The sequence below is a fragment of the Protopterus annectens genome, chromosome 13.part0 (genome assembly GCF_019279795.1).
Source record: "Protopterus annectens isolate FY-2018-M chromosome 13.part0, PAN1.0, whole genome shotgun sequence".
Taxonomy (NCBI): domain Eukaryota; kingdom Metazoa; phylum Chordata; order Ceratodontiformes; family Protopteridae; genus Protopterus; species Protopterus annectens.
The window spans coordinates 48,569,578-48,584,071 of record NC_056747.1 but is presented as its reverse complement, the minus strand read 5'-3'; the positions used below and the strand labels follow the sequence as shown (position 1 = coordinate 48,584,071).

At 42.7% G+C, this 14,494-nt stretch overlaps 1 protein-coding gene across 1 annotated transcript in view; it reads left to right on the top strand.

Annotated features, from left to right (window-relative positions):
* ZNF414 (zinc finger protein 414) overlaps positions 1-14,494 on the top strand; it is a 1,162,011-nt gene that overhangs the window by 943,793 nt on the left and 203,724 nt on the right. The window contains exon 6 of the mRNA XM_044090610.1: positions 7,586-7,738. Within this exon, the coding sequence (XP_043946545.1) occupies positions 7,586-7,738 (153 nt within the window). The remainder of the gene's footprint in view (positions 1-7,585; positions 7,739-14,494) is intronic.

Below are 14,494 nucleotides of genomic sequence, written 5' to 3'. Positions count from 1 at the left end.
GTTGCATCTCTCACATGTGTTGGAGTTTGTTGGGAGGAGGAGAGCGTTGTCTGTGTACATGAGGCAGTTGTAACATTGCCTCAAGATTCCCAGATTCACCAGCTGGACCGGAGAGGAGATTGATAACTGACCTTTGGACATGCTAGAATAATATTGGGAATTCCATAATAATTGAAAACAAGGGCCAGTGGGGAGTGAGGGGTGTAGTGCTTTTAATTTGTAGTGCTGACTTATATAATTGCTTTAGTGAGCAAGTGCCAGGTAACTTAAGTGCAATGTGTTACAGGTAACTTAAATGCAAAACGACAAACAGTAACTTTCTTTCAAGTGAAACAAGGAAATAAGTACAGTAAGTAATGCAGATATCACTAGTGATCCACAGAAGCGCTGAGAAGGCGCGTATTAGGTGGAATTAGCGTTCCAGGGAAATAACAAGCAAACAAACAAGCATATAAACAAAGCTAGATTCAGCAGGCCTGGATCTATTCTATGCTACAGCAAACAAGGTGTATCAATTTCAGTAAGATACAGTTAAAATATTCAGGCACTGTAAACCTTTAACCAGAAATTCCCAGCTCAGAAGGGCAGAGTCCAGCCTCTTCTCCCACATCTTGTCTTTATTCTCACTGTTGGGACCTCATCCGTAGCTACCTGCTTCTTGTGTGCCTCATGGTAGACTATTCTTCAGAACCATAGAACCAAAGGAAGCTCTACTCCTGGAGGCCAAATATGACTTGTAATGAGTAATGAAGGTATGCGGCTTTGCTTAAGTTGCCACTGCACAGATGCTGTCCAAAGGTAATCTAGCTTGAAAAGCTGTAGAGGCAGATACTGATCTGGTGGAATGAGCTTTGTTAACATTTGTTATAGTCTTGTTATTAGAGTTGTAAATGAAAGATGTATAGTGTGAAAGTCAGTTGGATAGTGTTACTTTAGAAACTGGTTCTGCTGTCCGAGTTTTTGAATAGGAGACAAATAATTGATCTGACTTCCTAATTCTGATGTTCTGTGCAAATAAAAGCGTAGCTGTCTATGAACATCTAGAAGATGTAAAGTGTACTCCCCTTTGTTTTGAAAATTTGGAAAGAAGAAAAGTCAAGAGACTGACTGGGGTTAGTCTCTGAGACTACTTTAGGTAAAAAGGAGGGGTTAGCGCATTGAGAGAATCTGTCCTTGTGGAAAGTTATGTAAGGAGGCATGGAAGATAGGGCCTGCAACTCCAAAACTCTCCTTGCTGAAGTAATAGCTGTTAAAAAGAGTGTTTTCCATGAAAGGTATTTAAGCTCGCACATAGCCGCTTGTTCAAAAGGAGAGGATATGACTTTGGATAAAATGAAATTCAAGTCCCAAGCTGGAACTAGGTTTCTATATGGGGGTCAAATTAAAGTTGTTCTGCTAAGAAATGCTTTGCAAAGTTTGTTTGAAATTACAACAGAGTCATTTTCTTCTATATGAAAATTGGAGATTGCTGCTAACTGCACTCTTATCGTAGCCGCATATGCTTATTTGGCAATGAACAATTTGGCAAAAAATTCCAGGATAGAATGTAACAGAGCTATGAATGGGTCTATGTTATTAGTATTTGACTAAGCTACAAATCTTTCCCATTTGCTTTTGTACGATTTCCGTGTGGACATTTTATGAGAGGATAGCAAAATTTGTTTAACTGAAGAAGATAGTAAAGGAAACGTAGCTCTCATGGGAAGTGGAGCAGCCAAGTTGTAAGTTTGAGATTGTTTAGGCTGGGGTGAACCATTCCCAATGGATGAATCAGAAGATCTGGAGCTGGGTCCAGAATCCATGGTATATGAAGAAAGGGGATTCATGTCTGTCGAGGCCAGCAGGGGGCTATTAAGATGATTCTGGTCTCCAACTAGCTTGCTTTTCTGTAGGGCTTTAGGGATTAGAGGTATCAGTGAAAAAGCATATAGAAGTCCCGGGGGCCAGTCATGAACAAGTGCATCCCTTGGTGACTTCCCCATTGTGGGGATTAGGGAAAAGTAGCTGCTGCATTTGGCATTAATGAGTGATGCAAAAAGATCACAGCAAGGCTGACTCCATTTCTGAAAGATCTCTTCTGCAACTTTCTGATTGAGGAACCACCTGTGCGGTCAAAGAGTGGCTCTGCTCACTTTGTCTGCAATCACGTTGGATCTCCCTGATGTGTGTTGCTATGAGAAAATGGTTGGAGGCCTCTGCCCATTGCCATACCCTCGGCTTCTTGACATAGGGGACAAGATCTGGTTCCCCCTTGTTTATGTACCAGACAACTGACATATTGTCTGACTGAATTGCTATTGTATCCAGAGGGAGGAAATCCTGAAATGCTTGCAATGGCAGAAGCACCGCCCTCATCTCTAGAACATTTATGTGCAAGTGGGCCTTGTATTGATGTCTGGTACCTTGGACAGTCTTTCCCAGATCCCTCAGGAGCCCTGAAAGGGCCTTTTAAAGACGGATTCTCTGGAGCCCTGATTGTGTGGGCCTCCTCTGCCACGAGAGTGACATCTTCCATTGTTGTTCTCCCCCTCTGCCCCTGGGGGAACTTTCACCCTGTGTGTCTTGGAAAGACCTCTGGGATTTTTCTGAACCACATCTTCCCACTACCTCTCTGATCTTTAGGGAAGGGTCTGGTAGGTATGGAAAAAATGTACTCTAATGGCAGACAAGGTCTTGCCTTCCTTTTCACAGCTGGTGAGCATTTCCTTCACTTTAGGCCCAAAAAGAGAAGAGCCATCAAAAGGGGCATTAACGAAGGAAGACTTGAAGGGCTCCACAAAATCGCAAAGGTGCATCCAGGCCCGTCTCCTAAGAGCAGTACCTGAACCTGCAGCCCTACTCGTTCCGTCTGCTGCATAAGATATGAGCCTCATGGAAGAGTTTACAATCGAATTGAGGGTGGTGAGCTGAGCATTAACATTATCTGCTACTGCATCAGCTACAGCTCCTTGGAGGGAGTCTGTAAATTCCTTCAACAGGTCCATCTGTAGCCCAGTAAAGTGGGTAAGGTAATTCAGAGACTGAAATGCAAAGGTCACTGATGAAAATACCCACTTCCCATATCTGTCCATCAACCTAGAGTCCTTATTAGGTGGATGGATAGAAGAGCTGGTCTACGATAGCTCCTTCTTGGTGGCCGCCGCCATGACCAGTGCATTGACTGCTACACATTTAGTTAAAAAAAAGCCTTATCTTTTGAAGCAGTTATATATTTTGTTTAACCTTTTGGGAGTAGGCTATATGGTATCTGGGGTCTCTTAGGTCTTCTGAGAGATTAAGGCCTTGAGGTAGTCACCCAAGAGGTGGAAGGGCGACACTCGAGAGCCTTAACTGTCTCCTCAGCTGAAAGGCTGATGGACTGGCAGTCACCTCTCTGTTTTAATATCTTGAGGATGTCTCCAAAGGAGACATCTTCAGGAGGTGACCGTTGGGACCCTTCCACCTCATCAAGGTCAGTATCTTATGTGATAGACTCCCCAATGGAAGTCAAGATGATTCCTCTTGGAGGTCCTCTTCCAAGGGATCTTTTCAGTGGGATAGTCTGGGGAGGTTTCAGAAGGGGGGAGTCCCCTGGTGAACATCCTGAGGCCAGGAGTCTCCATGATCCTGTGGAAGGGTTGGCTGAGAACAGAAAGACAACTAACCTGAAGTGGGAGGAAGATCCGATGTAGATTGTGGCTTTGACTTGGAAAGAGTCAAAACCCTCCTCATAACCTCAAAGGCAGACTGCCCCCACTCCGAGGAGTCCCCCGGATCAGACAAAGAAATTGTCGGAGCCAATGGTATCAGTAGCACCAAGGACAGAAGCTCTGAGCCAGAGGTAGGAACAGAACTCGCCTGTGCCGAAGCCCCGAGAGACAAAGTCGGATCCGGGAAGTCCGCGCTGGCTCTGAGAATCCAACTGGGGAGTGTTGACTCCTGGAGGTGTCCTGCTCCAACTGGAGGAAAGCGCTTATGGCAGATGTCTGCTCCAAGGATACCGAAGGCCCTGGAGCCAACACGGATACAATCTGATGATTGGAATCTTCTGGCTCTGATTCCTTTGGGCTCGGATCCAGCAAAAGCTTGGCCAGGGCCACAGTCTTCAGTAGCCTTTGCACAACCCTGCCCACATCTTCATCAAATAAGCTCCTGGTAGACCAAGTAGACAATGTAATAGATCTGGACTTGGCTAATAGTGGAGATGGGAGCCATGAAGTTATTGGTTCTAGGGAAGGGGAACGGCTCCGATATCAAATTTCTGTAGGAGCTGAAGACGGCAGAGCCAAAGGTTCTGATGGCTCTGTGACTGTCTTGGATCTGGCTGCCACTGGCTGCTCTGAAGAAACTGGTGGAACAAGCAGTCAAGGAGTTTTAGAACTCTGCTCCAGTGAAGTTTTCGGATCCAGAGAAAGTCGTTTTAGTGTTTTTTTTCCGAAATTTTTGGAGAGGACTCGGACGTAATTGCCTCTGAAAAAGGGATTTTTAATAAATTCTTTAAAATCAATTTGTTTTTGTGCTCCATAAGTGCTCTTTGATTAAAGCCATGGCACATGGAGCAAGATTCCTGGAGATGAAGAGGTCCCAAGCAATACAGAAACAAAGTGTGTGTATTGTTAAGGAGCATCTTCTTCCCACATTTTTTAAATCCAAGTGGTTTTTCTTCCTGTTTTTGTGACATCACCAGGGAAACTACAAGTAGAGAAAAATACAGAGCAACACACGGTAGTGGTGCTGCGGTAGCATTGTCGCCTCACAGTAAGACGCTGTCCGGTTCGATTCTCAGCTAGAGCATCTTCTGCGTGGAGACATGCGTGAATGGGCGTACCTTCGTTGAAGGTTGTGCATCAGGGCTGGTAACTCGTCACGTAAAAATCAACTACTAATCATTAGCAGACTGGAGCTCCGCTGTGGCGACCAAACAAACACATGCAGTCAAATACACTAGGGGAATATGCAGTAGACAGAATTTTTTTTTTTTTAAATGTAGTCATCCTCTAAGTAAAACAGATGAGAAGAAGGGGGGAAAAGGGGATGTCCTCTAATTAAAAAAAAAAAGCACAAGAGTTATACACTGTCTAAATAAAACAGGTGATAAACGGGGTAGGGAACAGTCGCTCAAAGAAATTGAGCTTTAGGAAAGAGAAAAGGTAAAAAGGTAATTTTAAGCTAAATCTAGGAAAGACAGTTGAGAAAAATTCAGTACTTACCCCAGAGCTAATAATAGGAGAAACCTCTTCGCTGTGTGGCTGACAAACGAGATCTGAGGTGGTAGGGAAAAATGCCCACGAGCTAAGCCGAGAACCTCGAACTGATGTAGTGGCCAAGACAGATCCGATGGATTGGATCCAACCCCCAACAGTGAGAATAAAGACCAGATTGATAACAGCGCATCATCAGTTTAGTGCTGAAAACTGTGAAGAGTTAACTGACCTTTCAAAAAACAAAAAGTTGTGGATAACCCAAATGCAGTTTGTTTGCATTTACATGTGTCGGGCAATGGAGCATTGCAGTTCTGTGTTCTAGAAAAAGTGTATTATAATGAGTTACTTTCCCTTAACCTAAGATTAATTATTAAGCTTAAATGAAACGAGAGAGTCATTGGAGAGGATCATGCTGTAGTGCATTCAAAATTCTAATGGTACAGCAGAGGAGATCCTTTTTATTTATCTGTGCTTACCAAGTCTGTTGAAATACAGCTATACTATTTCATCATTGTAACTTCCAGATTTACAAAGCTTTGTTTCACCAGTTCTGAGCTACTACTTGCTTGTAAGTGGGCTTTCAGTGAATTGGTGTAGTAGCTGCTGATTTGAATGCTGAATCTCTTGTAAACCACAAACTGTTATAGCTAAGTTAGTGTTAGGTTGCTACAGTGCCATTTATAACATTTTTTAATCTGCCAAGACGTTATTCAAGATTGCTGAATGATTTCTGCTTCAGCTTTGCTTTGAACAGTTGTAGGGGAACTAATATAGGGTTTGGTCGAGTAAGCCGGATTTAAAACAAACTATGAATTAAAATACTTAGCATTACCCACACCAATACTCATATTATATTTATTATATAGAAAGAATTACTTTTCTTAAATATAAACTTATCTTAAATAATGGCATGCCCTTCCTTTTCTGTATACTTCTCCATGTCAGGCATTTCCAGTTCTGCTGCGCCTGCGCTAGCAGCACATCAGAGCACTGTGTACAAAAGCGAGAGGAGATAAAAATCTCGTTGCTTTTTTTTTGTCTGGTTAAATGAGTTAATGGAAAATAACAAGCGAGTTTTTAAACACAAATAAAAAACGGACATCTCCGCTGCTTATTTTAAAAACTGACAATAAAACTTATTTAAGACTTGTAAAACAAAGCTTTCTAGATCTCTTTCTCCGTTGCTTTTTAAAACACTGTAACTATGTAAATAAATTTAAACAGCAACGGAAGACGTTTTAAAAATAAGCAAAAAAGTTCTATTGCTTATTTAAGCGAGTTTTGTTTATTTAACTTATTTATACTAAAATTTATGACCGGACAATATTAAAATTAAAATAACTGGGGAACTAGGCACATGGTATAATATATGTGTGTGTGTAGAAAAAGAGAGAGGGGTCATCTACTGACAACTGCCTCTTCATTGCTTTGGGTGGCAAGTTGTAGTACAGGATTATGTGGAAAAAAAACCTACTGAAATGAAGATACTGGATGTCATCTAATTTATTTTAGACAAATCATTGCTCATTTGTATGCACACTGTTGTCAGAACTCTCAAGCATGCCTCGTTCCTCTGAATAACATGTTTTTGATTGTATTCATATACTTTGCCTAAACTTTCCTACGGTTACTATGGGATTTTTTGTAAGTTTACCTGTATTACCATCAGAAAAATTTGACAGAAACTTAGTTCCCCATGTCATCTAACAGGTGCCACACCCTGACGACCCATACTCCTCTGAAGTAGTGCTGTAGGGTGCTAAGATGTTGTGCTGTGGCGCCAGTCTCTGTGCAAGAGTAGAACCTGCATGTTTGTTGCTAGAGGTGGAGGTACTAACCCATGTATTAGTAATGGTTACTTAAATTGCACTGTTGTCTGTTCTGCTCCATGTGACAGAAGTGAAATTTGAGGAAGATCTGTAAGTTGTATTCAGTTTTGTTAGAAAATTGTGCTGTTTATGTTGTACTTAAATGTGCAATTTGACTAGCTGCATTTTGTGGATTTTAACACGTGCACAGAATGTCTAATTTTACACACCTGTGCAGAATGTGTCAGGTATTCATGTTTAATTTTCATACTGCCCACCAGCTCTGCTTTTTCAGAGTGTTAATGAAGTTGCACATATTACTGCTTATGAAGAGGAATGTGTATTATAAACAGTTATCCATACAGATCACTGAGACGTAGCTGTCTGGTTAGTGCTATCTGTCTCAGAGGTTATTGCAATGCCAATTGTTAACTCGGTGCATTGTACTTTGAAATGCTTTGAAAGCCCCTTAAAGCTTTACATGTTATTTTGCCATTTACTTCCCAGAAGAGTGATTCCATAACAGCATATGGCCCTTGAATAATTAAGTGGCTTCCACTATTCTGACCCCCTCATTTTGGTTCATTACTGCAGGCCATTCAACTAACAGCCGGATACTCTGGGAGCACACACGGGATCAGTACAAGTGTATGCAGTGTCCATGTATAACTGCTTCCCGAGAAGAGATGACAGTACACATCGAGGAACATCGGAAAAACCCAACGAGCAGGATGCAGAGTGAGATGGGTATGTGGACTGAATGCCTGTGTGAACACAGAACTATGTCCCAAACATAGAAGCCAGATCTCCTCACCTTCCTCAAACAGAAGTGGCGAAACTAGGCCTGAGACCCAGCACAGCCTCAGGCTTACTGTGGTAACCTCAGCAAGAGATGGTAGTTTGGCATCTCTGTATTAAATTGAATTTGCAGTCCCTCAGTAGAAAGCACTAATGGTGTGTCCTGAATTAAAAAATAAGTAAAAAGCCCTTCCATGCTTGTTGTCCTAGGCTGTGAAGCATTGCCACACCATAAAAGTAATATCTGGAATTAATACTGGTGCCTCCGCACACCATGCTAATCAGCAGCTGCAAACACTTTACTACTTACATTTATTCCAGCTCTGCTGTGTTTTCCTGGGAGGAAAAATTATAAACTTATAAAAATAACAGTGGTTCTTGCATTGTGGAGATTCTTATAGTAGATACCATACATAGGGATGATGTATTCCCAACTGTCTGCTTCACAGCAACTTTTCTTCACTGTGTCTGTTGGTAAGTAAACAGCCTTAGGCCCATATCAGCTCCCATGTAGTAGCTGGATATAACAGTTCAGGTTTTCCATGTTTTTGCCAGTTCTTTCTTGCTATTAAACTGTTCACACATACAAATACCACACACAGTTGTCTAGTTGTTGTTGCATTGAAAATATAGCGTGTTTCTGTGTAATATTTTAAAAGTATTTTTAACTAACACCAAGACAGGTGGTTAAGTGCCCTCAGACCATACAGGAATTCCCTGTTTATCCTACCTAGATCAGTCCAGTGATATAGTTTTGAGTGGTTTCTTAAATGAACAAGCAGTAGTCCACAGGCACAAAAACAAATCCAAAAGGGCACTGTGACGTTCACCACCACCACACAAACCAAGCCAGCAAATAATCTCACAAGCATGTACTTAGTACTGTAGTCTTTCCATGAAAGCCTTCTCACAATGGCTTGTTTTTGTGTGGTGGTGTCAAACTTCACAAAACACTTTTGGGCTTCTTAAATGATTCAGTGCTTCTGCAAGATGCTGTCAGCAGACCATACAAAGTCTGCCTCAGAACCATAAGACATATGAAATGAAGGTTGCACCAAACATTCTTAACAGAGGTAGAAACATTGAGATGCATATTTTTCCCTGTTATAGCGTACAAAAGAGAGAGAGGCTTCAACAGAAGAATATCACAAGAAATGAACGATTGTATGAATATTCAAAGGAACAATGTTCATGAGTGCCCTAGAAGCAGGCCTTTCTTCTGCTGAGAATCTTTTTTTATGCTTGCTAGTGAGATTTACCCTTCTGCTTCCTGAATTTACAAACTTCATGTGGTGTTCAGGGTTGGATAAGGGTTATTGGATGGGTAAAAAGTGCTTCCTTTGATGTGCGTGTTTGAGAAAGAGTCCTTAGCTGGCTGCAAGTCTTCCCATGGTGTGGTAAGTTCGAAAAGACATTTTTTTTTTTTTGTGGAGCTTTAGACAAAAGGGCCATTGGTTGGTTGGACTCAAGCTTATTCATTATATCTGGAGAATTCGATGTGTTATTGGATTGTTAAACTGTTCCCCCTGTGATGTGGAGGTGTGGACAAGCTGGTCATTAGTTGCATGCAAGCTTCTTCTTTGGTGTTGAAGATTATGTAATAAGTCATTAGTTTTGCCAGCTATTCTGGAAGAATATTTAGAACTTTACTGTAAAATCTTAACAAATAGCATAGTCATGCCTTCCTCATTTTTGGACATTATTGGGGATATAGTCTCCCAAACACCTGTTAACTCCAGAATAAATTAAATCAAGGAAAATATTTCATTCTACAGTGGTGTGACTGTTGATAATGTGATGCAGCAGATGGAAATGGTAATATAACAGGAATAGTCTTTATTACCCAACAAAGGTCTCTGACAGTGTTGTCTTGTCACTTTTCAGTGTGGATTCAAACTGTCACTTATGGTTCATCGACTACCTGAATAAATGCCTCTGTTTAGGATACCTAACTGAACTCCCTTACTCAAATTCTCTTTCTGCTGCAGTACCTCTGGGCTCAAACCAAGGCTGAGTCCATTTCTCCGTAGCTGTACGTACCATCTCAACGTTATCATCTTGACTTACTTTCCTCTTTAAGGAAATGGCTGGGTCATCTGGTCAGCAAAGCAGAAATGCTACACTGTTCACAAAATACTCACATATGAGTCCATGTAAACCGCTTACATTCATGTCTTCCTGAGGTACAAGTAAGTGTGTTAGCTTCTGCAAGGTTACATTCATGTTACCTGGGAAGTGTAAAAGGTTATCATTTACTCGTTTCAAATCCCCAAAAGTGGAGCACTTGTATACTATACAAAAAAAGCAATACAAAATACCTGTGAGTCTGTAGAAATGCCACACTATCAGGTGGCATTTGTACTAGCTCTACAATACGCAAATTTCAGTCAGTTTAGTAAATGTTACACACTCCAAACACTGTATAACAAAGTAAACCAAAAGTTACTCCTTAACAACATGATAATTCCAGCCATTCATTTCTCAGTATCATTCATCATAACAGCATGTTATTTCTCACCAAGAAATATCAAAAAGCTACAAACATGCCCCAGTAAACTCTTCCATTTAATGTGTATACCAGCAACATTAGACAATATCTGCCCAGCATTCAAGTTATTATATTCTTCCAATTCACTTCTAAACCAATTAAACAGTAGTATTTCTTGTATATAAATGTTATCAAACCATTAGCTCTCACGTGTAAAAATGAAACACCACTGCAGTGCATTCAGACCCTCAACTCACAGCCTTTGTAATAACTTTATTTCTTACAAAGCTCCCGTAAAACCTTTTAAGTCATAACCCCAGAAATGTGCGATTCTTTATCTGCTCAGTTGCAGTGCCATCTTCACCAAACGTAAAACACTTTTATTCATTCAGTCTGCTGTTATAAAACCACATGATGTACATTAAATAGGTCAGGTATGCTGTAGATACTTATACACCTCCTTGCTCGCACTTTGAGTGTTCAACCCCTACAGTGACCCTGCAGACACCATTGACCATCATTGACACCAAGGAGTTTAGAAGGCAAAGGGGAAAGGTTGCCACATATTTCTTCAAAATCTGTCACACACACACACACACAGCGCTACCTACAGGTAATTCAGAGTACCAAAATCACACACACACACACACACACACACACACACACACACACACACACACACACACACACACACACACACAGCTACCTTCAGGTAATTCAGAGTACCAAAATCACATTATGTTTTTCTGGAATGTGGGAGTAAAGCGCAGCACATGGATAAAACCCATACAAACACAAGCAGGGCATGCAGACTCCACACAGAAGGCTTTCCAGCCAAGAACTGAACCTTTAAAGTTCTTGCTGTGAAGTGGCAACACTATTCTCTTTTAAATAACTTCATGACAGTATTATGTTTCTACCAGCGTTACCTTCATAGGTGAACACATGACAGTATTATGTTTCTACCACTGCTCCCTTCACAGGTGAACACATGACAGTATTATGATGTCCTTCAAGGATGCATCTGCAGTCATCACATATGGGTTGTCCTGCCTCAGGCAGCCCTTCGGTCGGCCGGATTCCAAAGTCCGGGTTCAGCGTCGGCTGATGTCGCCCTCTCCCCGACGTCAGAGCGCCTGGGGTATAAAAGCGTCAGCCGACGCCATCTTCCTCAGTATTTCTTGCCGCGTGGTGCCCGAAGCAAAAGCAGTTCGCAAGTGCCGATCGGCCAGCTCCTGTAATTCAGCTACCGAAAACTTCAAAAGCTAAGTACCCCGTTGGGGACTCTTTCTTGCCTCAGCCGATGTCAGATAAAGTTAATAATTGCTTAACTTGTGGGAAACAAATACCTCATAAGGATTTCCACTCTTACTGCCTCCCCTGCCTAGGCCCAGACCACGACGTCTCGGCCTGTTCAGCCTGTGCGGAGTTTGCAGAGGAATTTTTTGGGGCTAGTTTTTCATACAATATGCCGTCGGAGACTCCGACTTCACATTTAACAAAGAAACGGAAGGACAAGGACCGACACACGCGGGCCATGGTTTTGGCTGAAACCACGGCCAGGCCTACCACGAGTGTCTCGGTCGCGGCTGAAACAGAGTCCTTGGTACTTCCGACCCCCGAATCCGCTCAACCGACAACCTCGGCCCCGGAGGCCCCTGCTGAGTCGGTTATTGAATTTCCCTCAGAAACTGGTGTCTTGGAAACTTCCGACACCATTCCTCTAGACAAAACTACACCAGCACGTGGTGCAGCTAGGCCTCCTGCATCCATGTCCATAAAGGCTTTCACCAGGGCTAAAGCTGCTAAACATACAAAAGCTATGCCTCCCAGGGTTATTCCTCAGGGACCCTCTACCAGTTCACAGATTCTAACTTTAGCAGAGGACCTTATCTCCTTAATTAGGGGCTCTCAACCCCATCCGGACAGAGGCTCTCAACCCCCTCTAGACAAAAGGCCCAGGGTTGAGCCCTCTGATCCCCACTCCTCAGAGGAGTCCTCTGATGGCTCTGCTCTCTCGGACTAACAGGAGGAGGCTTTTTCGGCCTACAAGGATTCTGATGCAGAGGAATCAATCCCCTCGGCCTCCCCTCCAGAAGAACTATCCTTCGGGGAGACCCTTCACACTATGAGAGCATTTCAAATGGCAGGGCCAGGAATTCTCTGATTCCAGGAAAAGATTAAGAACTTTTCTGCATTTACCTCAGCATAGAACTTTGGCTATTCCTCCTGTTTTGACTGTCATTGATGATGTGTACTCAGAGTCTAGCATAACCCCTGACACTCTTCCTCCGGCCCCTGCCAAACCCGATAGGTACTACAGGGTCCCGGACTCGCATCTTTTTCTTTACAAGGCCCACTCTGCTGATCCAGAAACTATTTCCCAGGGCCCTAAAGGGGTTGCAGCTGCCACTACTAAAAATCCACTCCCCTCTGAAAGGGAGTCCAGGGCTTTAGAGAGATGGAGTAAAAAAGTGTATACTTCTGCTACTCTTTCTATGAGGGCATTAAATTGTCAATTTCATATGATACAGTACCAAGAGTATTTGTTAGATGAATTGCATAAGAAACTGTCTTCACCTGAACCCCTAGATCGCAAATCACTTCAGGATCTGGTACATAACTCCCAGCAGGTTAGCAACCATTTCTTACAGTGTGGTTATGATGCATTGGAAGCTTCATGTAGGTCAGCTATGACAGGTGCAGTCATACGTAGGCATGCTTGGCTGAAGGAACAATCTCTGCCAGACCATGTTAAAGCTAAGCTTCTGGATGCTCCACTGGAAAAGCAAAAGTTATTTGGCTCCACTGCTCAGGCGGTCTTAAAGAAATTTGATGAAAAGGCAAAATCTGTACAAACAGTCAAAGATTTTCTACAAGTCCAACCACCAAGATTCAGCAGAAATTGGCCTACCAAGAATTGGTCCTTTCCGGACACAGAAAGATTTCAGAGAGGCAAGAACAGGCGTGCCAGAGGTAGAGGGCAAGCTAGAGGCTCCTACAGAGGAAGTCAGTGGCAGCCTCCCAACCAGAGAGGTAGTGCAGGACCTGCAACTGCTGTACAAGGACAGACTCAATGACTTTGCTTTGACTCCGCCAACCAGGGCTCAATTAGAAGCACCTTTGGGCGGAAAGCTTTCCTTATTCTCAGAAAATTGGCACAGTATTACAAGAGACAAATGGACACTGCAAATAATAGACAAAGGATACAGGTTCCATTTTCACACATTGCCAAAAAGAAAAGGCATGCCAGACCTGCCACCAAATCAAAGGGCAGAGGCTTTGAAACAAATTTCCAACTTAATGCAAATGAAAGCTATAGAAAAGGTTCCTCTTTCAGAACAAGGCCAAGGATTTTACTCCAGACTATTCCTTGTTCCAAGAAAAGAAAATCAATGGAGGCCTATTCTCGACTTGTCCGCACTGAATACTTATCTCATTGTGCCAAAATTCAAAATGCTGACTCTACAGCAACTCCTTCCCATGCTGGGCAAGGGGTCTTGGCTGGTGACTCTAGACCTCAAGGAGGCATACCTGCATGTCCCTATCAGACAAAGTTGCAGAAGACACCTCAGATTTCTTGCAGGTTCAGAGCATTATCAATTCTCAGCATTGCCCTTTGGCTTATCTACTGTGCCCAGAGTATTCACGAAATGCCTGGCATCAGTAATTGCACACTGCAGACTTCAGGGGATTCAAATATACCCATATCTGGACGACTGCCTTATACAAGCGGACAGCCAACAAACTTTGGTAAAGGACTTGAATTATGCCATCTGCCTACTGCAGGCCTTGGGATATACAGTGAACATTCACAAATCAAGACTTGTTCCATCCCAAAGAATAACTTTTCTGGGTGCGGATCTAGACACAACCACCCAAATGGCTTTTCTCACAGAAGAAAAACAAAGACAACTACCGGATTACTTCAAGAATCTGACAAGACAAACTCAGCTGACTGCAAGGAAAATCCTGCAGGCCCTGGGTTACATGGCATCTTGCATTCTTCTGATTCCACAAGCAAGGCTGCATATGAGGAAACTACAATGGTACCTAAGGAGTTTATGGACTCAGCACAGTCACAGCTTAGAAACTTTGATCCCACTCATTCCATGCCTCCAAAAGGAATTTCTGTGGTGGGCTCAAGCAAGCCAGTCAAACAGGGGTCTGCCCTTCAGCAAACCAATAGCCAGCCAAACCATTACAACGGACGCTTC